The sequence below is a fragment of the Centrocercus urophasianus genome, unplaced genomic scaffold (assembly GCF_019232065.1).
Source record: "Centrocercus urophasianus isolate 14NV4802_14NV808 unplaced genomic scaffold, USGS_Curo_1.0 seq_55, whole genome shotgun sequence".
Classification (NCBI taxonomy): domain Eukaryota; kingdom Metazoa; phylum Chordata; class Aves; order Galliformes; family Phasianidae; genus Centrocercus; species Centrocercus urophasianus.
The window spans coordinates 1,068,229-1,095,879 of NW_024885144.1; the positions used below are offsets into that span (position 1 = coordinate 1,068,229).

A 27,651-nucleotide genomic window follows, 5' to 3' on the forward strand; every position below is an offset into this window, starting at 1 on the left:
CCGAGCCGAGCCGAGCCGAGCCGAGCCGAGCCTGCTGCGGACAAAGGCGGCGGCCCGTGCCGGGTATGGCGGTGGGAGGTGGCTGAGCCGCGGCGCCGAGCGGAGCGGAGCGGGGCTCCCCCCGCGGCGGGGCCGGCGCGGCCATGGGGTTCCTGCACCAGCTCCATCTCCTGCTCTGGAAGAACGTGACGCTGAAGCGGCGCAGCCCGGTGAGCGCCGGCGGAACGCCGGGGGCCGTGCGGCGCGGCGGGGCCCGCTGCGGGAGCGGCGCGGGGTAAACCGCGGCGGGGCCGGCTCTGGGCCGCGGCGCTGTGCGGGCCGAGCCGCGGGCTGAGCGCGGCCCATCGCCGGCGGACGATCTCCTCCCGGTGCCGCGGGGCGCTCCGCATCGCCGTGCGCCGGGCGGGGCCGTCCTGGGTTCGCCGCTCCCTTTGACGCCTCGGGTACCTTCTCCATTTCTTGGCCGGGCTCAGGGGATGAATAATTCATGGAGCGCTGGATGCGGAGATGTGGCGACGTCTGCTCGCCTCGGGGGCCGGACAAAAAGGAGCGCGGATGCCGTCCGCGTACAAACGGTGCGGCCGAGGCTCGCCCCTCGCCCCGCAGCGCGGGCACGCGGCTCAGCAGCAACAGTTGGCTCTCGGCCTCCCCCGGGTCCCACCAGCCTCTGCCCCCCTTCGGCCCGCTTGCTGCCCGCGGGCTGTGCCTCCAGGCCGCGTCTCGGGGCTGAGCGCCTTCCCGAGCGCTCGCTATAAATAGGATTCCAAACCGTACGTGGGTCGGGGCTGCGGCTTCCCCGCGCTCCGGGCTCCTCGCGCAGCAGGCGGAGGGACGCGGGGCTCTGCGCATCCCCTCGGGCCCTCCTCGGCTCCCCGGGAGGTGCCGGTTCCCCGCTATCCGCCCCCGAGGGGCACCGGCACCGCGCTGCCAGACGTCCGTCTGTCCATCCACCCGTTGCGGTGCGCGCAACGCGCCGGGAACCGGATTAACCCTTCCGTGGCCTCGTCGGCCTCCGGCATGTAGGGGACGGGTGTGATGGGAGGAGGGGGGGTGTCGGGCTCTGTGTGCGGGAGGCGCGATGCCAGCCGATAGCCAATCCTCCCCCCCCCCGCTCTCCCAGCCCTGCTCGGTCCCCACGGCACGGAGGTCCCCGCGGCCCGGCGCGCACGCAGGGCTAGCCGGGGATGGGTGCGGGGAGCCGGTTATTTTTAGAGGCTGGGGGAGGGTGACGAACTGCTGCTCTCGAACTGGTAATGCTCGCTCCTCTTCCCTCCCGAACGCCGTGCAGGCCGATCCTGCAGGCTCTCCTTAACCATCCCGATACCCGCAGGGCTGCGCGGTTGGGCAGGGCTGGGTGAGGCCGTGCTGCAGGCAGGTGTCTGCCTGGGCAGCCCTGTGTATGGCTGAGGGCGATGTCCTTCGGCTGAGTCATCCCTCTCCTGCCCTGCACAGCTGGGGGCTGCCCGGTCCTCGTGTGATACAGCCCGACCCGCAGGGCTGGTGCTGCACTCTCGACTCTCAGTGGCTGCCCTGGCGTGCTGCCCTGTAGCAGGCAACTGAGCCTGGTGCTTTCACGGTCTGAGGATTGGGCACCCTTTGGGCATCCCTGTGCCCGTGCAGCCCTCCAACTCAGCTGGCAGTGCAAGAGTGCAGTGCTGAACGGAGCTGCCCGATGCTGGCTGGGGCAGTGTTAGGCCCTGTGCCAAAACCCAGCCTCGACAGCCCTGCGGCTGCCTGCAGCCTGCGCCCAGCTGAGATGCCCTGCCTGTATCTGGGCCCTGTCTGGAGGTGAACATCTCACAGAGTGCTGGCAGCCCTCAGTGCCCTGCACTGACCCTGTAGAGGTGAGCAGCCCCAGCAGGGTGTTGGAGCAGGATGGGGCTGAGAATGGGACTCCTCCCTGGCTGCAAAGCGGGGAGCGGCCGGGCTCCCACCCCTCTCACGGAGCCACGCGGTGCCAGTGGCTTTGCCCTGCCGGCAGCTGGAATGTGGCACTGCCCTGCTGTGTGCCTCCAAGCACAGCACCTGCTCCTCCCTGCTAACATCTGGGCCACAGGCTCGGGGGGAGCAGGGCAGGGGGTGGGAGAGGGTTTCTCTCAAGCAGGTGCCTCATGTTTGGCAGAGCTCAGGAGGGCTGGGGCCAGTCCCCTGTTCTGCCACTGAGCTGCTGGTGGCTGTGGGGAAGTCACCATTATCCATGGCACATCACTTCATGGCCGGCTGTGCCCAGGATAGTGCTTTCAGGGCAGACTTTTCCTCAGCCTCTGCCCTTGCCAAAGGCTTGGTTTGTTGACCTGTGGTGCAGCAGTGGCAGGTGCCAGCCTTGAGCAGGGTGGCTCAGAGAGGCACCTGACCTTCTGTGCCATGTCACCTTCTGTGATCCTGTTTCCCAGGTCTCCCCAGGAGATGGTTTGCTTTGTGCTTGAAGCCCAGTCTGTGGTGATCGTGGTTTTATTCTTCCTAGGGCAGAATTCGAGGCAGGAGAGGTGCTGTGGAGGTTGCACCTTTGCAGCCAGAACTGCATGGCCATGGGGCAGAATGGAGTGAGGACATCATTCTGCAGTGCAGGGGGTGGTTCAGCAGCCCAGGGCGGTGAGGGCTGGAGAGGTGCCTCGACTGCTGGGATGGGGAGCAGAGTTGTGTGCATCTTGTTGAGGGATGGGCTCTCAGATAACTCTCAATAGTTAATTAAACCTACGTGGGGTGTAAAATGAACAGGTGAACTCAAGTTACCCTGGACGCAGGGTAAAGCTGAGGGTGTTTGGCAGCCTTTCCTGGCCGCTTTCTGTGCAACTGTGGTTGGAACAGGAAGGCGGCTGCCACAAGACTTACTGGCTTTGAAGTGCCAGCGATGGAAGGGCACTGTTGGGTTTTATTGACATCTTTTTTGAAAGTGCAGGTTGCATAGGAGTCCTGGAGGAGTGGTGAACAGAAGGTGAGGCTCTGGGCGTTGCAGCTTGTCTCCAGTGTCAGCAGGGCCCCAGGGTGCAGGGCAGAGTTGACCCGGGCAGCAGCATGGCTGCTTCGTGCTGCGAAAGGCTTGTGTGCTTCCTAGTTCATTGCTGAAAGGCTGGGGAGCATCCCACTGCACAGGGAAATTGTCCTGAAGTCATTCTGACTGAGTAGGATGACCCCGATGCCCCTAGAATCAATGCTCAGGCATCATGCTATGGCATCCTGCTCCTGCCACAAGCTCCCAGAAGCTGTCCCAGACTGGGTGGGAGCTGACATCAGCCCTGGCCAGGGATCACAGGGCTGGGCCCTGCACTGACGCAGGGTGCTCTTTGCCCCCTCTTTGTTTGCAGCCGGTGCCGGAGAGGTGCGGCAGTGCCAGGCAGCATCCCTGTGGGTCACCACCCTCTCCCAGGGGCTGTGGGTTTTGCGCAGCTTTGAATGCTGCCTTGGGGCGCTGAGCTCTGTGATACCCTTCTGGCAAGGACTGCATCTTGACGTCAGCTGTAATACCGTGTTGGCAATAAGCAGGCGTTTGGCAATGCTGTGATTAAAGTTTGGTGCCATCAGAACGTTTTCTTCAGCTTTAAAAGTTGGGCAGCAGGGCATTTCTGACTCCCTCCTCCCACAGGCAGAAGTCATGCAAACCCTTGCCCCCGTGCCCTGTCCTGGGCAGTCCCAATCCCATACGCTCGCCCCCATTGTTCCGTGCCCGTAGGCGGTGACCACCATGGCAGGTGGCCCTGCTGGCTGCCTCCCCTTAGCACTGACTGAGGCTGTGCTGGGGCAATGCCCTTCTTATCAGCAGGCCCCCACCTGCCTGCCCCCCGAGTGAGCGCCTGGTGCTGGGACAGGGACGAGGGGGGGTTTTGCAGCCCAGCCCTGTTTCTGGTTTGATCCAGGGAAGGAGCTGAGCAGGAGGTCAATGACCCGCTTTAAAACACACAACAACAAACAGGCCCCTCCTTTTGCCAACAAGGACCAAACAGTCTCCAAGGGAGCCCTGCCTGGTACGATCCCAGTGCAGAGGGCTGGGGGGGGCAGCGCAGGGACGGACCCGCACCCATCTGCACACAGAGATGCCATTGTGTGCCTGGTAAACAGGCAATAGGCAGGGAGGGGTGCAGGCAGCCCATGGCAGCTGGACCAGAGGCAGGGCAGGTCGGGATGCCCCTGCCAGCCTCCAGCACAGGGACGGTGACAGCAGGAATGGTACATAGGACCAGGGGTGCTGCACAAACAGGGATCCCCCATCCCTGGCGCTGCTCCCAGGCAGCCTGGCCTCCTTCCTGGGGCATCTTCCATTCCCATCCGCTCCGGACCTTGTTTTTCCATCATCTTCTTTCTCCCAGATCTGGTTCCCAACATGGAGTGGGCGGTGGAGAGGCTTCACAGGATGGGCTGGGAATGTGGTGGGCAGCACCCACGGAAGTAGCCGTGGCCACACAATGGGATAAGGCCAAGAGAGCAGGGGGACAGCCCAGCCAGGTGCCCTGTGACCCAGCCAGCATGGCCAGGCAGCACCAGGACTGAGCGTGGCAGGGCTTTGCTGCTCTCCAGCATATCTGACCCCAGCACTAAGTCATGATGTGAGGTTGCCCTGTCTGCTTAGATTACTTGGAGTCTGGTCTGGCCCTGGAGCGGGTGGAGGTTGGCTCACCTCGCACTGTGCCTCAGTTTCCACAGATGTGTTTCCCATTGTCCTTGCTGTGCAGGGCACCAGTGGGGCTGTGGTGTGGTCTCGGCACTCCTGGTGCAAACCAGCAGTAGCTGTGCCTGCATCTGCAGACGGCTGAAGGTGTTGGTGCCCTTCTCAGGGCCTCTGGGCACAGAGCCCAGCCTGGGCCGCTCGTGCTATTGGGGTCAGGGATTCCTGGGGATTTGCTGTGATTCACCATATGCTGCTGGTGGAAATCCTGTCCAGCTGTTGCCTTCTGGGAGGGCACAGAGGGGAGCCCCTGCACTGCCCCAGTCACACCTGGAGATGGTTGCAGCTCCTGACTGGGTGCCTCCTCACCCCAACAGCATCGAGGCCTGCTGCCTGCCTTGGCCCTGCCGCTGGGATGGGGCTGGGGGCTCTCTGGGATCCAGCTGGCCATGGGTAGAGCTGTCACATGGGGTAGGAGTACTTTGGACACACCAGGTCATCCATGGGGACCCAGCAGGAAAATGAGGATGCCATGTCATGCCAGCTGCTGGCCAGGAGGGTACTGCCAGGAAGGTGTTTGTGGCTCTTCACAGGCGCTGAGCTGTCTTCCCAGTTGTGATGGCCCATCAGTGTCTGTGCTGGTGTCCTGGCACCCATACCAGGGACCCACCAGCCTGATGTGCTCCTACCCCGCTGTGCCCCTGGCAGGATGGGGTGGGCAGTTGGAGAAGTGTAGGTGTGTGTGGCACTGTTTGTCTCTGGCAGAGCTGTGGTGCAGAATGTGGGCATAGTGCTGTGCTGCACTGGGATGCAAGCAGGGGGTACCGCAGGACCTCCATCCTGGTGATGCCCACACTCCTCCCTGGCGATGGGGTCTTGGCAATGAGCATCATGGTCCATTTGCCTTGTGTCATCTGCAGTGGGTGCTGGCCTTCGAGATCTTCATCCCGCTGGTGCTATTCTTCATCCTCCTGGGGCTGAGGCAGAAGAAGCCGACCATCCCTGTGAAGGAAGGTGCGTGTGAGTGGGTGGTGCCCAGGGCATCCACACCTGGGGGAAGGATGGGGACACTGGGGAGCTGTTCCAACCCCCTGGGACAGCCTGGGGCTGAGGAGGATGCTGACAGCTGGCAGGGATCCCTTGGTGTCTTTGGAGGGGGCAGTGTAAAGGAGGGCCTGCGTACCAGAATGATGGGGTTAGAGAGCCAGAGGCATTCCCAACCAGGGGAGCTCCCCTGGGACCAGCCAAGCTTCCAGATGCCATGAGCAGGGCATTTTTGTCTCTGCCTGGAGGCACTTCTGCAGGCAGAGGGGTGGTGGAGCTGGGTGGTGCCAGGACAGCTGCGGTACCCTGAGCTCTGAGGGGAGACTCTGGGGATGGACATGGGTTGTGCTCTGCATGTAGCCCAGCACACGGCTGTGGAAGCTCAGAGGCTTGCAGGGCTGGGGCAAAGCCAGCGATGGATGGGGCAGGAACTCGAGGTGCCCTGAGGTGTGCTGGAAGTCAAGGGGCCATGCCACCAGGAGGAGAACTGTGTGGCAGCAAGATGCCTGGAGCTGGCCGCCCGGGGAGCACAGCGGGGCCAGGCAGAGGTGCTGGGAGCCGGCAGCTGTGTTCCTGCATGATGAAGCCTGAGCCTTTGTTTCAGCACATGCCGGCGAGGGAAAGCCCAGTGGAGGCATTGATGGGCGATGCCTTGGTTCCTGCCCTGGTGCTGATGTGCACTCTGTGTTGTGTTTTTTGGTTGTTTTTTTCTTTCTTTTCTCTCATGTTTTCTTTTTCTTTCCCACCATTATCCCTGCCTGCCTGCCCTCCATGCCTCTACTGCATGCTCCAGTCTGTAAGTTGGTTGGACGGGTGGGTGCCTCTCCCCCTCCCCTGCCTTTGTCAGCCAGGAGTTTTGGGGAGACAGAGCCTGATTGGGATCAGCTCACTGTGGTCTAATCAGCACCTCTGTGACCTGTCGCCTTCCTCCCTGGCTGGTGAAGATGAACTTGAGCTGTTGTGCTCAGGGCCCCTCTGCTGCTGCCTGCAGTAGGTTTTTGTTACTAGCCCAGACTGAGGCTGGGTTCAGAGGGCGCTTGGGGCCACTGGCAGCTGTGACTCTGGCAGTTTGGGCTGTGTGGGGCTTCCCAGGCCAGGCAGATCCCTCCGTCATCTCTCCTGTGGCAAACCCTTCTGCCTGCAGAGTCCAGTGCAGCTTGTGGTTGCCCAGCTGTGCCTGTGTTCACCCCTGAATCAGCCAGGCTGCAGGCAGCTCTGGTCCCCTGCCACCAGGTCCCTGTCCCAGCCTCTGAGCTCTGGGATGGAGCTGGGACATGGCGCTGTTGGAAGGAGCCAGAAGGACAGTGAGATGCCTCTCAGTGATGTCACCTCTCTGTGGCATGGCTGCCAGCATGGGGCCTATCCAGCCTGTGGCTTCATGCTCTGCCTGGCCCTGTCTGCCCTGAACTGGCCCTGTCTGTGCACACAAGCCCATCTTCACCAGCCCTCCTGTCATGGCTGAGCTAACTGCACTGACCTGCCTCTAACTGGGGCACTGGGGGTGGGGCTCGTCCCTCTTGCAGGACCCCCGTCCCTGCCAGGCGCTGCCCAGTGACAGCCTTGGGTCCCCCTCAGGAGGGGTTGCTGGGCTTCCCCTGCCCAGAAAGAACTGGGGAAGGCTATGGCTGGTGAGGGCTCAGCCCTGGTCAGGGTGGGTGTTTGCTGTCTCCTTACTGCTCCTTGTTTTCTCCATCTCCCCCTTTCCCGTGTCTCCATTTCTCACCTCCAGCAGCCGCACATCGAGGCAGCCGGGTGGGGAGGAGGATGGGTCTCAAGAGGGCCTAGGGGTCCTGGGAAGCTCTGGGGGCCAATTCTTTCCTGCTGTATTCCTCCTCTTTCTCTTCCTCTGGAAATCCAGCGGTGCCTCTGAGGTTACTAACAAGAGCAGCTGAGAGGCCGGGGGAGGTTGGCAGCACCCTGGTGGGCAAGCATCAGAAGTCAGCATTGTCCTGGGGCCAGGTGGCCGCTGCCACCCAGAGGGGAGCAGGCACGGGCTGTCGGGTGGGAGCTGAGTGGCCCTGGTGGCGGGCAGGAGCTGCCCCCAGCCCCAGGGAGCTGCTGGTGGGACAGCCTCGGTGGGCTGCAGACTTCTGAGCTTGGCTGCCCAACCTTCCCCTGGGCCTCACTAGACGCGGTGTGTGCTTCTTTCTAAACTGAGTGTCTGTCTCCCTGGTGGCCCCTGCCTGCCCTTGCCTCTCCTCCTTCCTGCCCCTGCCTTCCCTTGCCTCTTCTGCACTCTTACTGGCTCCAGCTTTCTACACGGCGGCCCCGCTCACCTCGGCCGGGATCCTGCCTGTCATGCAGTCCCTGTGTCCTGACGGCCAGCGCGATGAGTTTGGCTTCCTGCAGTACTCCAACTCCACGTGAGTCGTGCCCTTCCCAATGCTCTTCTTGGTCCCATATGTGCTCATGCACACACGTGCACATGCATGCTTGAATGCACACCTGTGCACGGCTCACCCGTTCTCACATTGGTGACATCCGACTGCATTCTGCACCAGAAGTTGCAGCAGTGCACATCCTCAGAAGCATTTGGGTGCAGAGTCCCTTGTCCCCAGGGGGCGGGGGGCCCCTTAGCCCATTTGTTCCAAGTGACAGCATTTAGGGAGGAAGAAGAGGGTGGCCCTGGCGACACCTAGGATTACTGGCTCTATCCCCTGCATCCCAGGCACATGCATGGGTTTGATGTGCAGCTGCACGGTGCACCTGAGGGACTCATCCCTACAGGCTGCGTGTGCCCCACACCTGGTGCTGCATAGTACTCTGCTCCCTGCAGGGTGACACAGCTCCTGGAGCACCTCAGTGAGGTGGTGGAGCAGAGCAACTTGTTTGACCCAGAGCACCCAGGCCTGGAGGAGGAGCTGGAGTCCCTGCGTCGGCGCCTGGAGGCCCTCAGCAGCAGCGAGCCCAGCTCCATGGAGACCCACTTCAGCAGCCAGGCAGGTCAGTAGGGGTCCCTGCAGTGGGCACCCAGCGACATGGCAGTGCCCAGCCACAGGTCTTTGTGGCAGGGCTAGCTCTGAGATGTCCCTTTGTGGGGCTGGGCCACGTCCTGGCCGCTCACAGGCTGCTCTCACCCCCCTGCTTTGCTTCTTGACAGGATCTAGTTTCACACTGGGGTGGGCGGCTAAGGACCGGGGGGAACTGCACCGCTTCCTCACGCAGAACTTGTCCCTCCCCAATGGCACAGCCGAGCTCCTCCTGGGCTCCAGCGTTGACCTGCGGGAGGTGGGTGACAGTGTGGGGTTTGCTGAGCTCAGTGCTGCAGCGGCTGGTGGGCACCTCCTGGCCCAGACTGAGCCCTGGCTGCCAGACCTGTGGGACTCCTGCTGTCCTGCCCTGTGGTCCCATTCACCCGACGCTGGGGCACTGCTGGCAGTGGGGTCCCTCTGCTGTCAGCATGCTCAGCAGCCCTGTTCTTGTCCTTGGTACAGGTGTACCGCCTGCTGTTTGGGGCCTCTCCTTTGGCACCTGATGACACCCACGAGCGAGACACGTGGGATCGGTTTGGACACGGTGAGAAGATGGCACAGCTGGAGGTGAGAAGCATGCAGGGATGTGGCAGAGCCAAGCTCATCCTCTACATCCCCTCTGCTATGCAGGGTTGTCTGAAGTTATTTGTCTTAGTAGGGACTCCATCGGGTGGCCAGAGTGGCAGTAGGGCCCCCAGGGTTTCATCCTGGAACTGCCACTGATCCCTCAAGGCAGGCTGATGCCAGTGCCTTGATTTCCTGTGGCAAAGGGTGGTGGCACTGCCAGGAGAGGAGGAGAAAGTCATTACCCCTGTGGCCCCAGGTGCCCTTGGCTGTGGGGACAGAGCCCTGTGGCATGCCAAGGATGGTGCTCCCCCAGGTCCGCGTGTTCCTGTTGTCCCCACTGTGGACATGGGTGTCGCAGGGGCATTCGTGTGCGCTTGGGATGGAAGGGGCACTGGGGAACTCCCATGCACCCAGGGAGCCCGCACACCCCTATCAACCCCCATTGGTCCTCTTGCAGAAGAGCCTTCCCAGTGGCTGGAAGAGCCTGCGGGAGGGACTGGTCCACAGGGCCCTGCGCGATCCCTCTGCAGCCCTGCAGCGGCCAGCTCTGCTCCGCCTGCTGTCCCAGGCCCTGGGCCTCGCCAGTGCCGCCGCAGCTCCCGCTGGTTCCTACAGTCCCCAGACCTTTGTTGCCGAGATGGAGGTGAGCAGCCAACCGTGGCGAGCCACGCTCTGTGGGGTGGGCACGGCCGTGGTGCATCCACCCCCACGGACAGCTCAGCCACGCTCCCCTCTGTGCAGCGCATCCTCTTCACGGCACCGGTGCTGGAGCAGCTGACGTGTGAGCAGAGCTTGGGGACGCTGCGCCGCCTCCTGCGTGTGGCTCCCAGCCAGCAGCCGCTGCTGCAGGCGTACCGCGTGCTGGCATGCAATGGCAGCCGGGCAGCCCGCGAGGAACGCTTTGCTCAGCTGGCTGCCGAGCTGCGGGACCAGATGGACACCCCCAAGATTGTCAGCAGGGTGAGCGTGGGGCCGGGCCTGGGGGCATGGGGGGGGGGGGGGCAGGGCTGTCCCAGACTACTTTTCTCCAGCCACCAGGGGCTGTGCAGGGACCCTCGGCCGGCTCAGGTTTCTGAGATGTACTTCAGTACATGTCTTAGCCTGTCCTCAGCCTGCAGGGACCGTCCCCCTGCCCAGTCCCAAGGCCTGCTGGCTCCAGGGGCGGTTGGTGTCCCCCTCCGGGCACTTAATTTGGCACTGTCCGTTGGATGTGGTGTCCCCAGCGTCCTCCATGCTTGTCCCTCCTACAGGGCCTACCCAGGGTTCCCTGGGTGCCATCAGTGAGCTGTGCACTCCTTAAGGCAGTCTCTGAGGTCCCCCTCCTCATCCATCCTTGTCTGATGGACGTCTCATATGTCCCCGGCAAGATCCTGCCAGCATTTGGCCATGTTCCTGCTGCCTTGATTGCTGCAGATGCGCTGTGATGAGTCCTGGTCACAGCTCCAGCCTTCTAACCAAGAAAGGGGACATGGCATCACTTGGCAGCAGGCGAGCAGGGCCACTTCAGTGCCCCGGCCACATGTAATCCCTTGTCTGCTTGTCCTCGCAGCTGCAGCTGGATGAGGTGAACAGCACAGCAGCCCAGCACCGGCTCCGTGCCCTCCTGGAGGACCTTGTGGAGATGGAGAAGGTTCTCCGTGACATGGACATCCTCTCAGCGCTGGCCAGGCTCCTGCCCAGGGGGGCCTGTGCTGCCAAGGCTCCGCTGCCCACAGCCAACAGCACTGGCTGGGCCGGCACCAATGCCACTGCCAGCAACACCACGATGGAGGAGGAGGGCGCCGGGGGGGACCCGGCGGGCAGCGACAACCCCCAGGGGCAGTTCTCAGCCTTTGTGCAGCTCTGGGCTGGGCTACAGCCCATCCTCTGCGGCAACAACCGGTAGGAGGCCTGGGAGGAGAATGGGACCAGGGGGCAGCCTAGGCCAGGTGCTCCTGCCATGGGGCTGAGTGGGGGAAGCCTCTTCTGCCCCTGCCGAGAGTGAAAGGACAGCGAGAGTGAAGCGTGCAGGAGCTGGTGCTGCACCGTGTCCTTGTGCCGTGGCTGGGGGAAGTTCTGGGGGAGCCCTGGGCAGGGACTGCGCTCAGCAAGGTTGTGGAGCTGGTGTGGGGCTGGTGTGGGGTTGGTATGGGGTTTGCAGTCTGGGCTGTGTTTGCAGGACCATTGAACCCGAGGCGCTGAAGCAGGGCAACATGAGCTCTCTGGGCTTCACCAGCAAGGAGCAGCGAAACCTGGGCCTTCTTGTGCACCTTATGACCAGCAACCCCAAAATCCTGTATGCACCCGTGGGTACTGAAGTGGACAAGGTCATCCTGAAGGTGAGGGTGGCAGAGGCCGGGTGCCTGTCCATCCCCATGCGCCAGCCCTGCTGGATGGGCTTTGTGAGACAGGCACTGTGTGATGGTGGGGCTGAGCAGGAGGAGGCTGGCAGCTGCCAGCCAGTGCCTGCAGGGTGGGCAGGGACCTCATGGCTGCTGGGTGTGCTGCAGCAGCGGCCTGGGCAGAGGGCTGCCCTGCCTCCTCCTGCTGCATCACTTCCCTCCCACAGGCCAATGAGACCTTTGCCTTTGTGGGCAACGTCACCCACTATGCCAAGGTGTGGCTGAACATCTCCCCCGAGATCCGAGCCTACCTGGAGGAGGGCAGACTGCAGAGACGCATCCGCTGGCTGCAGCAGGTAGGGTGGTGGTGGGACTGAGCCTGCCTTGTTTTGCCCCAGGGGCAGAAAGGGGATGTCGTGCCCTCAGGCACCCTCTGCTTCTGTATGTGAGGTGCTCCTGGGTGCCCAGCCTGCCTTGGCGAGGACCAGGCTGTCTCCCTGCTTGGTTTGGGTGCTGTCCTGCCATCCCCAGAAGGAGCACTGAGAAGTGTCGGTCCCATCTGTGTTCACAACGGGGGCAGTGCTGAATGGCAGGGGGTACTCCAACCTCCCTCTCCCATCTCTTCCACACTGTTGCAGTTCACTGCTGACCTCCACAAGCACCCAGAGATCCTGAACGTCTCTGACAATGACCTTCTGCACAGCTTTCTCAATGGCAACTTCTCCCTGCCCAACGCCAGCGTCCTGCTCCAGCAGCTGGACACCATTGATAATGCTGCCTGTGGCTGGGTCCACTTCATGGCCAAGGTGAGGCTGCACCCATCTGTGGGCACAGGTGCTTGGAGCAGCACCTGTCACCCCTGGCTGTACTCTGCAGAGCCCGAGAGGGCTCAAGTCTGTTCAGGCATCCCTCAGGCTACAGGGTGGGAGAACTGGAGGAGGGGATGGTGGCCAGGAGCTTGAGGTGGAGATTTCAGTGGCAGGTGCCCATCCTTTTGGGTTGAGGAGCTTGTGCAGCCACTGATGATGGCACATGCTGTGGCTTATATATGGGGTCGATGACCAGACCTACGAGGGGCAGCGGGATCTTACTGGCCTTCCCATCCCTCCAGGTCAGCGTGGACATCTTCAAGGGCTTCCCAGATGAGGAGAGTATCGTCAACTACACGCTGAACCAGGCCTACCAGGACAATGTCACAGTCTTTGCCAGTATGTCCCTGAGAACAGCTCCTATAGAGGGGTCCCCAAAACCATGTCCAAAGCTGTGCCCCAGGCCTGGGGCCACTGGCTCTGGGATGTTGGCTGCCTCAGTCTGTGTGTCGGGTGAATGAATGACTCAAACATGCCAGCTCTCTTCACTTACCTCTCCCTCTGTGCTGTGCCTTGATCCTGGCCACCATCCTGGCTCACCACGGGTGCCTGCAGTCAGAGTGGCCCCGCATCCCATGCCAGGGCCACCCTCAGCCATCATAGCCCTTGTCTTGCTCTGGGCAGAGATATGCTGAGCCCTGGATCTTGGTCCCCACTGTGTCCCTGCCCATCAGTACAGGCTGGCTGGTGCCATCAGGCTCTCTGCCTTTCTGCTGCCCACAGGTGTGATCTTCCAGACCAACAAGGACGGCTCACTGCCCCCACATGTCATGTATAAGATCCGGCAGAATTCCAGCTTCACTGAGAAGACCAACGAGATCCGGCGGGCGTACTGGCGGCCCGGTCCCAACACTGGTGGCCGTTTCTATTTCCTCTATGGCTTTGTCTGGATTCAGGGTGAGTGTCAGCTGCCTGACCAGCTGCCCGTGCCCCTCAGCCCCTGCCTGTGCCGTCCCCTCAGCCTGGCCTTCCCTCCTCCCCAGACATGATGGAGCGTGCCCTCATCAACACCTTTGTTGGCCATGATGTGGTAGAACCTGGAAACTATGTGCAGATGTTCCCATATCCATGTTACACCCGGGATGAGTGAGTAACAGTTATCTGGGTGAGGAAGGGCAGGGGCATGACCTTCCCTCGTCTCATCAAGCAGTTCAAATTGGTCGGGACACTTCAGCTGGGAAACAGAGTCAAGCCTGGGGGCCTGAGAGAGACTGCTGACATTGGGAATGATGGGCAGCCAGTTACGCTGTGTCTTGAACTCCCTTGCCAAGCAAATGGGGAAAGATTTTTTTCCCCAGTTCATAGCTCAGATGATTTCGTAGTTCAGTAGTTCATGGCTGCAGGGCATCTCAGAGGTTGCAGTACTCAGGAAGAACAAAGAGAAGTGTAGTAAATGGGTGACACATGGATCTGTCAGCAGTTATTGAACACAGTGATCTAAATGAAGCACTGAGACGTCCCAAACCAGTACCCACACCAGGGTAAGGTGGGCACTGGGATAGTCTGCACAGTGCTGCAGGCCTGGCTGCTGGAACCTGAAGGCCTGCACAGAAGGTGTTCCACATTAGAGGAGCCCTGAGAAATGTTTTCTCCTCCTGTGTCTCAGTTTCGTCAATTATCAAATGGAGATGGGAGCAGTAGCTAGCAGGTCACTGAGGAGCTGCTGAGGGCTGTGGTATTTCCTGGGTGGTAGCAGAGCCCCTCCACTGCCTGGTGGCCTGTTCTCAGGGTCTTCCCAGGCTCCAGTTCTCTCTTCTCTTCTTACACTCCATCAGCTTTCTCTTCGTCATTGAGCATATGATGCCCCTGTGCATGGTGATCTCCTGGGTCTACTCAGTGGCCATGATGATCCAGCATATTGTGACAGAGAAGGAACATCGCCTGAAAGAGGTGGGGATGGTGGGGGAAATCCCTGGGGATGAGCTGGTATCTTCCATGCCTGCCTGCCCAGGGCAGCCCAGGCACAGAAACTTGTGCCAAGTTGTGCCCTGTTACCAAGTTGCCCCATGTCATCCCATAATAGTTCCTAGACAGCAGCAGCCTAGAGTCCTGCCTGATAAGGGGAGAGCTCTACAGCCATCAAGAGTGTGTTCCAGCTGCTAGGCACAGTGCCAGGCTGAGCTGGCCTGTATCTCAGGGAATCACCCTCAGCAGCCAGGGCAGCCTGCAGGAGAGCACTGACCCCAGCTCAGCCCAGAGCCCCCGTGCGGCACATCCTGCCATGTGCTGAGGCACTCAGCCTGGTGCTGCTGGGATAGGGACACCCACTGCAGGACGCTTGGCTCCCTCTGCACCCCTGGTGCCCCAGGCACAGATCTTACCTCCCAGGGCTCTGCTGCAGCTCATCTCTTTGCAGAGCTGGCTCTCCTGAGCATCCCTGGTGCAAGCCCTGGGCAGCACTGCAGGGAATGGAGCCTGTAAACAGCCAGACCCTGGCTCTTCAGTGCTGCCCCTAGCTCTCCTAGCCCCAGAGGGTGAAGGGCTGGGGAATGTGTGGGACAGGGGACAGCCTCACTAAGCAATGTTGGCCTTGCAGGTGATGAAGATGATGGGCTTGAACAATGCAGTGCATTGGGTGGCTTGGTTCATCACCGGCTTTGTCCAGCTCTCCATCTCAGTCACAGCACTCACCGCCATCCTGAAGTATGGCAAGGTCCTGATGCACAGCGACGTCCTCATCATCTGGCTCTTTCTTGCCATCTATGCTGTGGCAACCATCATGTTCTGGTGAGCTGCCAGGCTCCTTCAGTAGGCTCAGTAGGGGCCACCAGCAGTGCCAGGTCCCTGACGGAATGTCCTTGTGCCATGGGGCGAGGGTGCTGGCAGCCCTGTGGTAAGGACTGGTGGAGGGATGCCCCAACCAGGCGATTTGAGGGGTGCCTTTATCACCTCAACACCAAAAGAATCAGTGTGGGCAATACCCTGGTGGGGCAGGATCCTGGGATGGGTGCTGGAGGGTTGGGTGCATCCTTGGCAGGGGCAGCTCAGCCCTCTCATCCCCGGTCAGAGGGTGGTGCTGGGTCCAATCAGCTCCTCGGGGTTGCAGGGTCACCTCTGCCTCACAGTGGGGCTGGCGAGGTGACACTGTTATCTCTGCAGTTTCCTGGTATCGGTGCTCTACTCCAAAGCCAAGCTGGCTTCTGCCTGCGGTGGCATCATCTATTTCCTCAGCTACGTGCCCTACATGTATGTGGCCATCCGGGAGGAGGTGGCTCATGACAAGATCACTGCATTTGAGAAGTGCATCGCGGTGAGTTGGGTGCAGCTGTCAGGAGGTACCTGCCCCAGAATTTGCCTCAGGTACCCTATGTTCCCTGCATAGCTACCACCAACTCTTGGGCACCCCACATCTCACAGACGGGCCACAAACTGTAGGCAAATCTGTGCCCATGTGAACTGGCTCTCCATGGGACGTTGGAGGCATCTCCAGAAGGTCTGGATCCTCCCAGGGTGGGAAGCATCTCCATGGGTTTGGGTGGGGCAGAGCTAGATGGGAATTTACCCCAGAGTTGGCATGTGGCTCCTGCTGATGTGCCCCATCCTCCTCCCTGCAGTCTCTCATGTCTACCACGGCATTTGGGCTGGGCTCCAAGTACTTTGCACTGTACGAGGTGGCTGGTGTGGGCATCCAGTGGCACACCTTCAGCCAGTCGCCTGTGGAAGGAGATGACTTCAACCTCCTGCTGTCCATGATGATGCTGATCATTGATGCTGTGGTGTACGGGGTGCTCACGTGGTACATTGAGGCTGTGCACCCAGGTACGTGCAGTCAGAGGCAGTATTGGAGCATCTCCTCACTGGGGATGCTGTCATTTCCTGCCTGTGCTCAGCCCTGATACAACCAGATTCAGCCCAGTGTGCCTCTGTGTCCTCTTGGGGGCACCTGCACACATGCCCTCACCCACAGGAATAGGGAACTCCCCTGTTCCTGAGTTTGCTAGGAGATCTTCAGTCATGTTTTGGGTGGTTCTGGGTGCAACCAGGAGTTGGACTCGAGGGTCCTTGTGGTCTCTTCCAATTCAGGATAGTCTGTGGTTCTATGTGTCTGTTTACTGTCCAACTGGAGCAAAATATGGCATACACAGTTGGAGCATTACTCCCTCTCATTGCCTGTTTGAGAAGGAGTCCTGGCTGCGCTGGTTTTCTGGTAAAATTGAAGCATTAGGCAGGCCCAGTTTTACTTCGTTTCACTGCACAGCCCAGCAGCATTTCCATGAGCGCTGGCAGACTGTCCTGGCTGCTGTTCTGAGCAGGGAGATGGCCCTGCTCATCCCTGTGACTCTGCTCCATCCCTCGGCCAGCTTCTGCTTGGACACGCTGCAGGGTGGCGCTGACTGCACAGGGTTGTGCTTGCAGGCATGTTCGGCCTGCCGCGGCCCTGGTACTTCCCCTTCCAGAAGTCCTACTGGCTGGGCAACGGGCGAGTGGAGACCTGGGAGTGGACGTGGCCGTGGTCCCGCACCACACGCCTCAGCATCATGGAGGAGGATCAGGCCTGCGCCATGGAGAGCAGGAGGCTGGGTGAGCCGGCAGGTGGGGGTGGCGGCCGGGCTCCGGGGCTTGGGCCCTGTTGTGGGCACACAGCCTGTGTGACCCACGTGCTGCATAGCGGGGGGCTGCTGCCCACAGCTCAGAGCAGGAAGGGCCAGGAGCTGGCACAGCCACTGCAGGGTGGAGCTGGGGAGATTTGCCCCCAGGAACCCTGCGCACTGTGCAGCTCCAACTCCTCACCGCCCTGCTTTCACGACAGAGGAGACACGGGGCATCGAGGAGGAGCCGACCCACCTCCCCTTGGTTGTCTGCATTGACAAGCTCACCAAGGTCTACAAAACTGACAAGAAGCTGGCACTGAACAAGCTGAGCCTCAACCTCTATGAGAACCAGGTGGTGTCCTTCCTGGGGCACAATGGTGCAGGCAAAACCACCACCATGTGAGTTCCAACCGTGGGCTGTGTCCTTCTGGTCAGTGATGTGTTGGGAAGGTGCCACAATGGCCATGCTCATTGGGCTCTATGGCTGACGTTGTGCCCAGGAGGAGGTGGTGAGGGTGTGAGAGGGGTGCAGAAGGGGAACAGGTGGCCAACGCAAAGCCCTGCACTGATACTGCTCTGCCAGGGCCCAGCAGATACTGTGGGAAGTGGTGATTGGGATTAAAGGCAGAGGAAGGCAGGCAAGGTTCCTCACTGCGTTCCTTTCTCCATCCATCCAGGTCCATCCTGACTGGCTTATTCCCACCGACCTCAGGCTCAGCTACCATCTATGGCCATGATATCCGGACAGAGATGGATGAGATCCGGAAAAACCTGGGCATGTGTCCCCAGCACAATGTGCTCTTCGACAGACTGACGGTGGAAGAACACCTCTGGTTCTACTCACAGCTCAAGAGCATGGCAGAGGAGGAGATCCGCAAGGAGATGGACAAGTAGGCACCCTCAGTTCCTTTTGCCCACATCTGCACCTTTTGCAGAAGCAGGTCCTGCTCTTCTGGCTGTGCCTGCGGGGAGTTGTCTGGGAGCAGGGATCACCCCTGCTGCAGCTCCAACAAATGTTTTTGGAAACTTGGGGTATTGGGCTGGCTTAAGTTCCTTTCATAGCCTGGCTGTAGCTGGGCTGCCTGACTGCCAAGAGCCATAGATGCTGGGTGGGAAAGAGAGGTGACATGCTCCCCGCAGGCATAGGCCAGCCCTAGCAGCCTGCTGCTTCTGTCCCTGTCCCCAGGATGATTGAGGACCTGGAGCTCTCCAACAAACGCCATTCCTTAGTGCAGACCCTCTCAGGGGGCATGAAGAGAAAACTGTCAGTGGCCATCGCCTTTGTGGGTGGGTCGCGGGCTGTGATTTTGGATGAGCCCACGGCTGGAGTTGACCCGTACGCACGCAGAGCCATCTGGGATCTCATCCTCAAGTACAAGCCAGGTGAGCAGGGAAGGCAGAGCCACGCATGGGGCAGAGAACTGAGCCTAGGCTTAGAAGTGGTGGGAAGACCCCTCGCTGTCCTCCTAAGAGGGACCAGATGTGCCTCTCCTGGCTCCCAGCCCAAGCTGTGGCATGGCTTCTCCCTACATCTGTCTCTATGTGGTGACTGAGCCAGGGGTCCCTATGAGACCCTTGGGGAATCAGCCAGCTCCATGCCCTCGTTCCCCACACATCAGACAGCATGCCATGCCAAAGCAGTGCCTGGTAGGGCAGGCGGAGGCTGCGGCAGCCCTGGCACAACCCCACACCCTCTTCTCTGCCACAGGGAGGACCATCCTGCTGTCCACCCATCACATGGATGAGGCTGATTTGCTGGGCGACCGCATCGCTATCATCTCCCATGGCAAGCTCAAGTGCTGCGGCTCCCCACTCTTCCTCAAGAGCACCTATGGCGATGGCTACAAGCTGACAGTGGTAAAGAGGCAGTCGGACACCAGGAACAGTACAGGTCTGTGGGCCCAGCAGGACCTATGGTTTGGAGCATCAGTAGATGGGATCAGCCCTTTTTGTGTCCAGGAAAGGAGCAAGAGGTCAAAACCCAAATGCTCCCACCCCAAGTCTCCATAGGCCACATGGGGGGGCACAGTGGGACAGGACAGTGATGCAGGAAGTGGCACTGCCCAGCCCTGGTTTATCCCTCTGGGTCCCCGGTTTAAACCCTGGATGGAGGCGTTGCCCCCAGGTTCTGGTCATTGTTCAGACTAGGGGCTGCCTGCTGATGCCCAGTATGGGCAGTGGTGTCCTGTGAGGCTCAGGAACAGATGGCACAGCCAGAGCAGCTGGAAAGCCACCAGCGCCCTGTGATCAGTGCAGAAGGATCCCTCACTGGGGATAGCATGGGCAGGGAGTGGTGGTCCTGGTACAAGGCCGGATGAAGAGTGACCAGTGCTACCCATCTGCCACAGAATCTGGCCAGCCCCACAGTCCTCCAGGCCACTCCTCTGTCAGCCCCTGCTCTGAGCCCCGCGTCTCTCAGTTCATCAAGAAGTACGTGGCCTCCTGCCTCCTCATCTCAGATACCAACACCGAGCTCTCCTACATCCTGCCCAGTGAGGCCGTCAAGAAGGGCTGCTTCGAGAGGCTCTTCCAGGTACCCGAGCCACACACAGCTTCATCACCCACCTTGCTGGCAGCACAAGGATGCGGTCAGTGTTAGGGGCGGGATGAGCCCGGTGGGCACAGCACACCGTGAGACACGGGGAAAATGTGCACGTGAGCACATGTGTGAGGGGCAGGACACGGCACTGGGTCTGTTCCTGCTCTGTCAAAGGGCATCTTCTGTACGTGCCAACAGTAGCTGGTGTGGGGCAGGGATCCCACCTGGCACTTGCAATCGTGAGAGTTGTGGTGGCGGTGCTGGAGCCTCCTGCCTTCCTCATTTTCCCTTCCACAGCACTTGGAGCAGAGCCTGGAGGAGCTGGACCTCACCAGTTTTGGGCTGATGGATACCACACTCGAGGAGGTCTTTCTGAAAGTATCTGAGGAAGACCAGTCCCTGGAGAATAGTGATGTGGGTACGGCCTGCGGGGAGCTTGTGGTGGTGCTTCTGCCAGGGGGACGTGGGTGAGGTGAAGGCATCCTGTGCCTTCACATGGGCCGTCCAGCCAAGGGCAGCCTTCCATTTGTGAAGCAGATCTGCTGGGTGGGGCATAGCAAAGGCTGCCACGGCCAGCAGCGGCTCCCCTTCTTCCAGACATGAAGGAGTCCAAGAAGGATGTCCTGCAGCCGCCCGTCCCTGAGCTGGACCTGAAGCCGGAGGCCAACAGGGAGCCTCTGGAGGAGGTGGATGTGCCTGAGAAGCCTGAGGTGGAGCTCAGCAACCTGGTGACCTGCTCCAAGCTAGCGCAGTCACAGGCATCCCTGCGCTCGGCCTCCTCAGTGGGCTCTGTACGGGGTGACGAAGGTGGGGCTTATTCCGAATTCTTTGGGGATTACTCTCCGTTGTTTGACAATCGTCAGGACCCTGATAACATCAGTCTGCAAGGTTCGTAGTACTGTGCAGCAGTGTGCTGCTTGTGCACCATGATGGAGGTGCTCTGGGATGGGGAGGATGGCTGCTCCGAGGCAAGAGCGGAGCTGGCTCTCCGAGGGACGTGGTGCCTGGTGCACTGGAGATTGAGACTGTGCTGGCTCAGCTCAGCCCCATAGTGCTGAGCCTGTGTTCCAACAGATGATGTATCCAGGGAGCCTGAGCAGAGAAAGAGAAGGGGAGGTGCAGAGCCTGCAGCCCTGGGGGGAGGGATGGGGGGATGGCTGGCGACTGATGCTTCTAGCCAGTTTGTGGCCCTGAGCTGATGGGCCCCGTGCTGAGGCATGGAGCTGGCAGGCTCGCAGGCAGGTGGAGGCGTTCTGGCCTTAGCCCTTCCCTTTGTCTCTCTCCAATCCTGTCCTGCTGGCCTGCACACTCACTCACTAACATGCTGCTTGCACTCTTGGCCTCTGGGGGAGCGGCACTGTCCCACACAGTGCATGCTGCCCCCGTGGCTGAGCTGCTGAGTTTCTCCTCTTGGCCCTCCAGTGTGGTGTTCCAGAGAGCAACTTTGCCCTTCAGCCCCAGGCACAGGGTCAAGGCCATCCCTGACCAGATGCTCAGAATGCACAAGCACAGAGTGTGCAGACAGAAGCCTGAAGGCAACTGTTTTATTTACGCATCCTTTTCTGGGTTATCCCACCAGTTCTTGTCATGATTAATTTATTGCTGTGACACTCTCCCTCCCCTGCCAGGGCTGCAGATTGCTCTGAGCGTTGCTGAATTTGGGTCATGGGAGGTAGAGCAGCAGCAGTGTGGCACTGCCTCTGGGCTCTTCGGGTCCCAGCTCTGTGCTCGCTGGGTCCCTACGTGTGACCTGTTGCCACTCTTCCTGATTGATGCTAAACCACTCTGGGCTGGCTGCAGCCAGTGGGAAGACGGAGGGGTACTGCCAAAAAGCATCACTTTTGTTTCTTGAAAACTATTGTCACAGTTTCCCATTTTGGGCCAAGAAAAACCCACCAGCCAGCCACCTTGCTTCATGCCATGGTCGTGCCGTGGCTCAGTGCCCCATCAGGTTGGCTGCACCCAGTTCAGTGCCAAGGGCAACTGCCAGCCAGGGCAGGTGCAGGACCCCTGGGCTCACACCCTCCTCTTTGCTGTCCCTTCATTGCAGACCAAGAGGCTGATGTGGAGGCGGAGGACCACGATCTGGCTGGGCAGGGGAGCTTCAAGCTGGAGGGCTCATGGCTGAAGCTGCGCCAGTTCCACGGACTGATCGTCAAGCGCTTCCACTGTGCCAAGCGCAACACCAAGGCCCTCTTCTCTCAGATCCTCCTGCCTGCCTTCTTTGTCTGCGTGGCCATGACTGTGGCACTCTCTGTGCCTGAAATAGGTACCTGCAAGCCCTCATCCCAGTAGGTTTGGGAGGACACGGTGGAGTTCGTCCCGTTCCCTTTCCAGGGCCCAGGCTCATGCCTCACCCCAGGTTGGGTGTTCACCCTCCTCTGCATTGGCAGCAGCTTGGAGGGAGAGTATGCATCCCATTCTGCTGCCCCCACAGCAGCTGGGTCTCACTGACCTTCCCTCTCCTGCCTGCCCAGTGTGGCCAGCAGTGATGCTGAGGGGGAAGAGAAGGGGCAAGGCCAAGGCCTGAGGGTGTTTGGCCAGCAGGCCTGTGAGTGTGGGGCCACATGGCCGGGTGCAAGCAGATTCCTGTCCTTGTCTCCACAGGTGACCTGCCACCCCTCATCCTCTCCCCATCACAGTACCACAACTACACCCAGCCCAAGGGCAATTTCATTCCTTACGCCAACGAGGAGCGGCATGAGTACCGGTGAGAGCAGCATCCTCTACCCCGATCCTGTTCCCAGAACCTCCATGGGGAGAGGGGAGGGCAGCTCACAGCAGGTCTGGTGCTGGAGCTGGTTTGGGCTCAGAGCAGAGCCTGGCCAACGCAGTGTCCCCATGCACAGTGTCCTCCATCCTCCCCTAGGGAGAGGTGCCAGCCCTGATGCGATGGTGAGCAGCAGCTTGGCTCTTGCCAGGCCTGGTCTGAGTGGGTACCCAGGGCTGTACAGGCATGGTGCCTGTGCCCCTTCAGCCACTGCAGGGACTTGCCCATAAAAAGATGGCCGAGGTGGGAATTCCCCTGTTTTCTGTTTCTCGTTCCTCCTAATGTGCTCCTTTCCCTGCAGCCTCAGGCTGTCTCCTGATGCTAGCCCACAGCAGCTGGTGAACACCTTCCACCTACCCTCTGGTGTGGGGGCCACCTGTGTGCTCAAGACAGCCTTCAACAACACACTGGACCAGCCCATGCAGACCCTGAACCTCAACAGCAATGAGTCCAAAATGCTGGCAGCCAAGTACTTTGATGCCATGTGCATTGACTCCTTCACCCAGGGCCTGCCGCTCTCCAACTTCGTGCCACCACCTCCATCCCCAGCACCTTCCGACTACCCTGTCTCAATGGATGAGGACCTGCTGCGTGCCTGGAACTCCACAACCTTCTCTACCATCAAAGGTATCACCTGCATCTGGTGTGTGGATCTGTCTGGGCTGGAAATTCATCTCCAGGTGGGGCAATGTGTCTTCCTGCAGGAGCAGCTCCAAGTGCTGGTCAAGTGCAGCTTGCCCTGGCCATGGTGGAGCATTGCTTGGTTCAATTGCTGCACTTCTGTTTCGGGGCTGGTGCTGGCCCCACAGCACTGCTCCCTGTCAGCTCCAGCAGTACTGGTGGAGTTCACAGGGCTGGTGACACTGAGAGTCTTGTGGCTGGGATTGCTGGGCTGGGTGCTTTGTCCCCAGCCAGCAAAATGGTTGCACTGCTTGTTCCAGACACACTTCTACACTCTGTCTCTGAGCCATTTCTGTAACCTGTCTGCTCCAGATTTTTTTTCCATGTCCATCCCCTGACATCTCTATCACTGAGGAACAAGAAACCACTCAAAGCCTAGGCTCTGGCCAGTGGGAGCCAGTGTGAGGGGAGCAGGAATATCCCTTCCTGCCCGGCTGGACCCCTTGGCTGAGCCTGCAGGGCGTCACTCCGTGTGCCCCTCTCATCCTGGCTACCCTGTGCCACCCCACAGCTGCAGCTGCTGGGAGCCTGGCTGCAAGCTGCCTCCTCTACTCCACAGAGACCATCACCTCTGCCCCTTCCCTGCCCCGCATCATCCATGAGCCCATCAGGTGCACGTGCTCCATGCAGGGGACTGGCTTCTCCTGCCCCAGTGGCGTGGGGGGCCACCCGCCGCAGATGAAGGTGGTGACGGGGGACATCCTGGCAGACATCACAGGGCGCAACGTTTCTGAGTACCTGCTCTACACCTCGGACCGCTTCCGGCTGCACAGGCAAGAGAGAGGCCGGGGGTCCCACCCAGCACCGTGGGACAGGAGCCAGGGCTGCAGTCAAGTGCGGCCCCGCTCCTGAGCACAGGGGACAGCAGTCACTCTTTGGGCATGCTTTGTCCTGTAGGTATGGGGCACTCACCTTCGGCAATGTCCAGAAATCCATCCCAGCTTCCTTTGGGGCCAGAGCTCCTGCCATGGTGCGCAAGATCGCAGTCCGAAGAACGGCCCAGGTAGGAGCATGCTGAGACCTGAGGCAGCTAGTAGGTGGGTGGGTGGCGGCGGCCCCAGCGTGATGGGAAGGAGGAGGGCAGCACCGCCTGCACAGCAGGGCCCGCTCATCAGCTGCTCTACAGCCATGCTTTCCACCAAGGGCTCTGTCGGGGATCTCTCTCCATAGAGCACTGCGCAGCGCTCCCACCACGTTGGATCAAACCCACTGGGTCAGCAGTGGCCTGCTTTCCTCACAGCCATGAACACAGGAGTACCCTGTGGCCATCCCACCCCCTCCCATCCTGCATACCTGGCCTTGCCCAGCTCTTGCCGCCTACCACCGCTCTTCTCTGCTCTTCCAGGTCTTCTACAACAACAAGGGCTACCACAGCATGCCCACCTACCTCAACGCTCTCAACAACGCCATCCTGCGAGCCAACCTGCCCAAGAGCAAAGGCAACCCTGCTGCCTATGGTGAGAGCCTGAAGGGTTTTTAAGACAAAAGTACATCAGGAACAGCTTGAGGGCATGGCCCAAAAAGGTCCTGATCTAAAGTGCAGTGCTCCTCCTTTTGCCCAGCTGGGGCAGGGCGCTCACTCTGCTTGGTTATGTGTGGCTTGAGGTCTGGACTTGGCAGGTTCTGGCTGGGGCGGTGCCTCCTGGGCTTGCAGACTTGTCTGAAGGATGCTGTCTGCCACATGAGGGTTGGGAGCTCGGTGTTGGTATCCGAGATGAGGAGGCAGGAGGCCACATGAGGGTGAGAGGGAGGGTTCAGCCCCAATTGCTTCTGGGCTGCAAGGAAGGAAACTCATCCTGCTGAGAACCAGGACCACACAGGCTGGAGCTGTGGCAACATTTTCTCTCCCAAGCCAGCCTTCACACCCTGACATTTCTTTTTCCTGCAGGCATCACAGTCACCAACCATCCCATGAACAAGACCAGCGCCAGCCTGTCCCTGGATTACCTGTACGTGTGGGGAGCTGGTTCATGGGAGGGTGGCCATAATGTAGAATGGGAAGGAGCTCCCCGCTGTGGTTTGCAGGGGAAAGTTGAGGGTTCTGCTGTGCATGCACTATGGGGAGGAGGTGGGAGGCTGTGACACGGGAGTCCCTGTTTGTGTACAGAGGCTATCTCACACTAGGGTGGGCAGCTAAGGATGATGGTCTCTCTGCTCTTTCCTTACTCCTGATGCAGCCTGCAAGGCACGGATGTGGTGATAGCCATCTTCATCATCGTGGCCATGTCCTTTGTGCCGGCCAGCTTTGTGGTGTTCCTGGTGGCTGAGAAGGCCACCAAGGCCAAACACCTGCAGTTTGTGAGCGGCTGCGACCCTGTCATCTACTGGCTGGCCAACTATGTGTGGGATATGGTGAGAGGGGCACATAGCCTCGTTGTTGATTCCCCTGGGCTGAATGGGCAGGCAGTCACTGAAGGTTCTGTCTCTGCAGCTGAACTACCTGGTGCCAGCCACATGCTGTATCATTATCCTGTTTGTGTTTGACCTCCCGGCATACACCTCTCCCACCAACTTCCCTGCCGTCCTCTCACTCTTCCTGCTGTACGGGTACGTTGCTGAGATGAGTGAGCAGGGCAGGGGGTGAACCATGGTGCATCGGTGCATCCATCTGCACTGTGTGCACCAGGATCCAGCTCTGGGGCGGCCTGTGTGGCTGTTCTGCAGTTTCATGGTGTGGGAGATCCCAGGGAGGATGGCGCTGGGAGATCCCACAGCTCACTGGTTGTTGCCATGGTCCCTTTCCTGCCCTGCTCACGTGCAGTCCTGCTACTTGCTTCCCCAGCTGGTCCATCACCCCCATCATGTACCCTGCCTCCTTCTGGTTTGAGGTGCCCAGCTCTGCCTATGTCTTCCTCATCGTCATCAACCTCTTCATTGGCATCACAGCCACTGTTGCCACGTTCCTGCTGCAGCTCTTTGAGCACGACAAGGTATGAGCTTCACAGCTCTGACTGGGGCCATCAGGAAGAGAGGAGATGCTCGCTCAACTTGGTGAGAGGGGCAATGTCCCTGGCACGGTACAAGGAACCAGGATGCTGTGACAAAGCCTGTGGCTCCCACACAGCAACTGGTGGTGGTGCTGCCAGGGTGGTGCCAGGCAGGATGGGACCTCAGGAGGTCTCTACTGAAAACTCCTGTTCACAGCAGGGTCAGCTGTGAGCCCAGACTGCATCTTGTTGGCCATCCTGATCCTACCAGGTGCTTGCAGTCCCCACGGATGTTTCTGATGGCTGTATTCTCTCTGCCCATCTCCGCAGGATTTGAAGTTGGTGAACAGCTACCTGAAGAGCTGCTTCCTTGTATTCCCTAACTACAACCTGGGCCATGGCTTGATGGAGATGGCCTACAATGAATACATCAATGAATACTATGCCAAGATTGGTATGGCCTCTTCCTCCCACCCTCCCTTGCTCCACGGTGGGCCAGCAGAGATCAGTGTGCTGCACATCCCTTCCTACCACCCTGTGGGACTCTCCAGGGGTCTAGAGCAACCTAGAGCAAAGAGCTGGGGGATGTGAATGAGAGCATTGGGAACAGACACAGTCGAGGGCCCATTGAGAGTCATGTTGTGGTGCCAGTGATGCTGAGCACAGTTCCTCAGGCCGTTCCATACATCAGCCCTGCAGAGAGCAGAGGTTGTGAGCCCTGGCAGAATTGCACATTTCTGCTGCCGTCACACTGCCTGTGGCGTGGGCACTGTGCAGTGATCTGAGAGATGAGACTGCAGGGTTTGCTTTGTTCCAGATGTAATATCTTATTTGCATGGCTGCATTGCCCTACCAAAATGACCCTTTCGCTAATTGCAGCTTCGAGTTGGCATCAGAAAGTTTTGGTGCTGCTGGCATCACGGGAAGTATTTAGGAGCAGAATCTGACATATCCATTCAGTACCCATTCTCAGTTGGATTGATCCACCCCACTGAGGTTGAAAAGTTGCAAGGTGATTTCAACGTCAGATGTGTTGTGAATGGAAAGCCTTGTTGTAACCAGCAGTGGTGCCAGCAGTGCCAGCCAGCCTGGGAAAATGCAGGAATGTGGCCAGGGAGGGGATGTGGGAACAGGGCAGTATCACATCCAGCCTAGCTGAAGACTTACAGTGAGCATGGTGAGATAGCAGCTACTGCTACCTGATTGTTTGCTGCTGACCCTCAGGGCAGGGGCATCACCCACATTACCTCCGCTCTGTTGTGGTGGTGGCCTTGTGCCCTGGAGCTGTCACACATGGGCCGGCTGTCCTCGCAGGAAAGTGCCCCCAGCTGCTCTGTGCTCTTCATCCCACTCAGGGCAATTTGATAAAATGAAATCACCCTTCGAATGGGACATCGTGACACGAGGGCTCGTTGCCATGACAATCGAAGGCTTCGTCGGCTTCTTCATCACCATCATGTGCCAATACAACTTCTTCCGGAAGCCCCAGTGAGTGTGGCAGGGCTGTGCAGGGCCGTGCTTCTGCTGCCTGCAGCCTCCCCAGCCCTTTGCAATGGGTCAGAGCTTTGCTCGGGACCCTGAGCTCGGCACAGCCTCTGCCACCCGTCCCCAGCCTCTGCCCCCTGGAGGGGTACGGGAAGGCAGCTTGCCCCCCCACCCCGCCCCTCGCTCCCTTCCGCAGGCGGCTCCCAGTCTCCACCAAACCCATTGAAGATGACATCGATGTGGCCAACGAGCGGCACCGCGTCCTGCGGGGCGACGCTGACAACGACATGCTGAAGATTGAGAACCTCACCAAGGTACAGGCGCCCCGGGGTTTTGGCACAGGG

At 59.9% G+C, this 27,651-nt stretch overlaps 1 protein-coding gene across 3 annotated transcripts in view; it reads left to right on the forward strand.

The window, feature by feature from the left end:
- Nucleotides 1-114: 114 nt before the first annotated feature.
- The window catches only part of ABCA2 (ATP binding cassette subfamily A member 2), a 33,143-nt gene continuing 5,606 nt past the window's right edge, over nt 115-27,651 (forward strand). Inside the window, exons 1-41 of one of the 3 annotated variants that reach the window (XM_042835791.1) lie at nt 115-209; nt 5,521-5,614; nt 6,438-6,440; nt 7,896-8,007; nt 8,421-8,587; nt 8,745-8,872; nt 9,079-9,183; nt 9,641-9,826; nt 9,925-10,143; nt 10,733-11,064; nt 11,342-11,501; nt 11,732-11,860; nt 12,143-12,310; nt 12,616-12,712; nt 13,097-13,270; nt 13,357-13,459; nt 14,149-14,263; nt 14,910-15,100; nt 15,473-15,623; nt 15,928-16,132; nt 16,730-16,894; nt 17,124-17,304; nt 17,583-17,795; nt 18,092-18,288; nt 18,614-18,796; nt 19,254-19,438; nt 19,742-19,862; nt 20,042-20,251; nt 21,495-21,713; nt 22,052-22,154; nt 22,516-22,841; nt 23,455-23,668; nt 23,793-23,898; nt 24,241-24,352; nt 24,784-24,844; nt 25,073-25,247; nt 25,327-25,442; nt 25,678-25,825; nt 26,153-26,276; nt 27,178-27,310; nt 27,504-27,621. In XM_042835791.1, the coding sequence (XP_042691725.1) occupies nt 144-209; nt 5,521-5,614; nt 6,438-6,440; nt 7,896-8,007; nt 8,421-8,587; nt 8,745-8,872; nt 9,079-9,183; nt 9,641-9,826; nt 9,925-10,143; nt 10,733-11,064; nt 11,342-11,501; nt 11,732-11,860; nt 12,143-12,310; nt 12,616-12,712; nt 13,097-13,270; nt 13,357-13,459; nt 14,149-14,263; nt 14,910-15,100; nt 15,473-15,623; nt 15,928-16,132; nt 16,730-16,894; nt 17,124-17,304; nt 17,583-17,795; nt 18,092-18,288; nt 18,614-18,796; nt 19,254-19,438; nt 19,742-19,862; nt 20,042-20,251; nt 21,495-21,713; nt 22,052-22,154; nt 22,516-22,841; nt 23,455-23,668; nt 23,793-23,898; nt 24,241-24,352; nt 24,784-24,844; nt 25,073-25,247; nt 25,327-25,442; nt 25,678-25,825; nt 26,153-26,276; nt 27,178-27,310; nt 27,504-27,621 (6,315 nt within the window). In that variant the 5' untranslated portion in view covers nt 115-143. Of the gene's footprint in view, nt 210-5,520; nt 5,615-6,437; nt 6,441-7,895; nt 8,008-8,420; nt 8,588-8,744; nt 8,873-9,078; nt 9,184-9,640; nt 9,827-9,924; nt 10,144-10,732; nt 11,065-11,341; nt 11,502-11,731; nt 11,861-12,142; nt 12,311-12,615; nt 12,713-13,096; nt 13,271-13,356; nt 13,460-14,148; nt 14,264-14,909; nt 15,101-15,472; nt 15,624-15,927; nt 16,133-16,729; nt 16,895-17,123; nt 17,305-17,582; nt 17,796-18,091; nt 18,289-18,613; nt 18,797-19,253; nt 19,439-19,741; nt 19,863-20,041; nt 20,333-21,494; nt 21,714-22,051; nt 22,155-22,515; nt 22,842-23,454; nt 23,669-23,792; nt 23,899-24,240; nt 24,353-24,783; nt 24,845-25,072; nt 25,248-25,326; nt 25,443-25,677; nt 25,826-26,152; nt 26,277-27,177; nt 27,311-27,503; nt 27,622-27,651 lie in introns of all 3 variants that reach the window. The other 2 variants (XM_042835788.1, XM_042835790.1) reach the window with 2 other exon arrangements.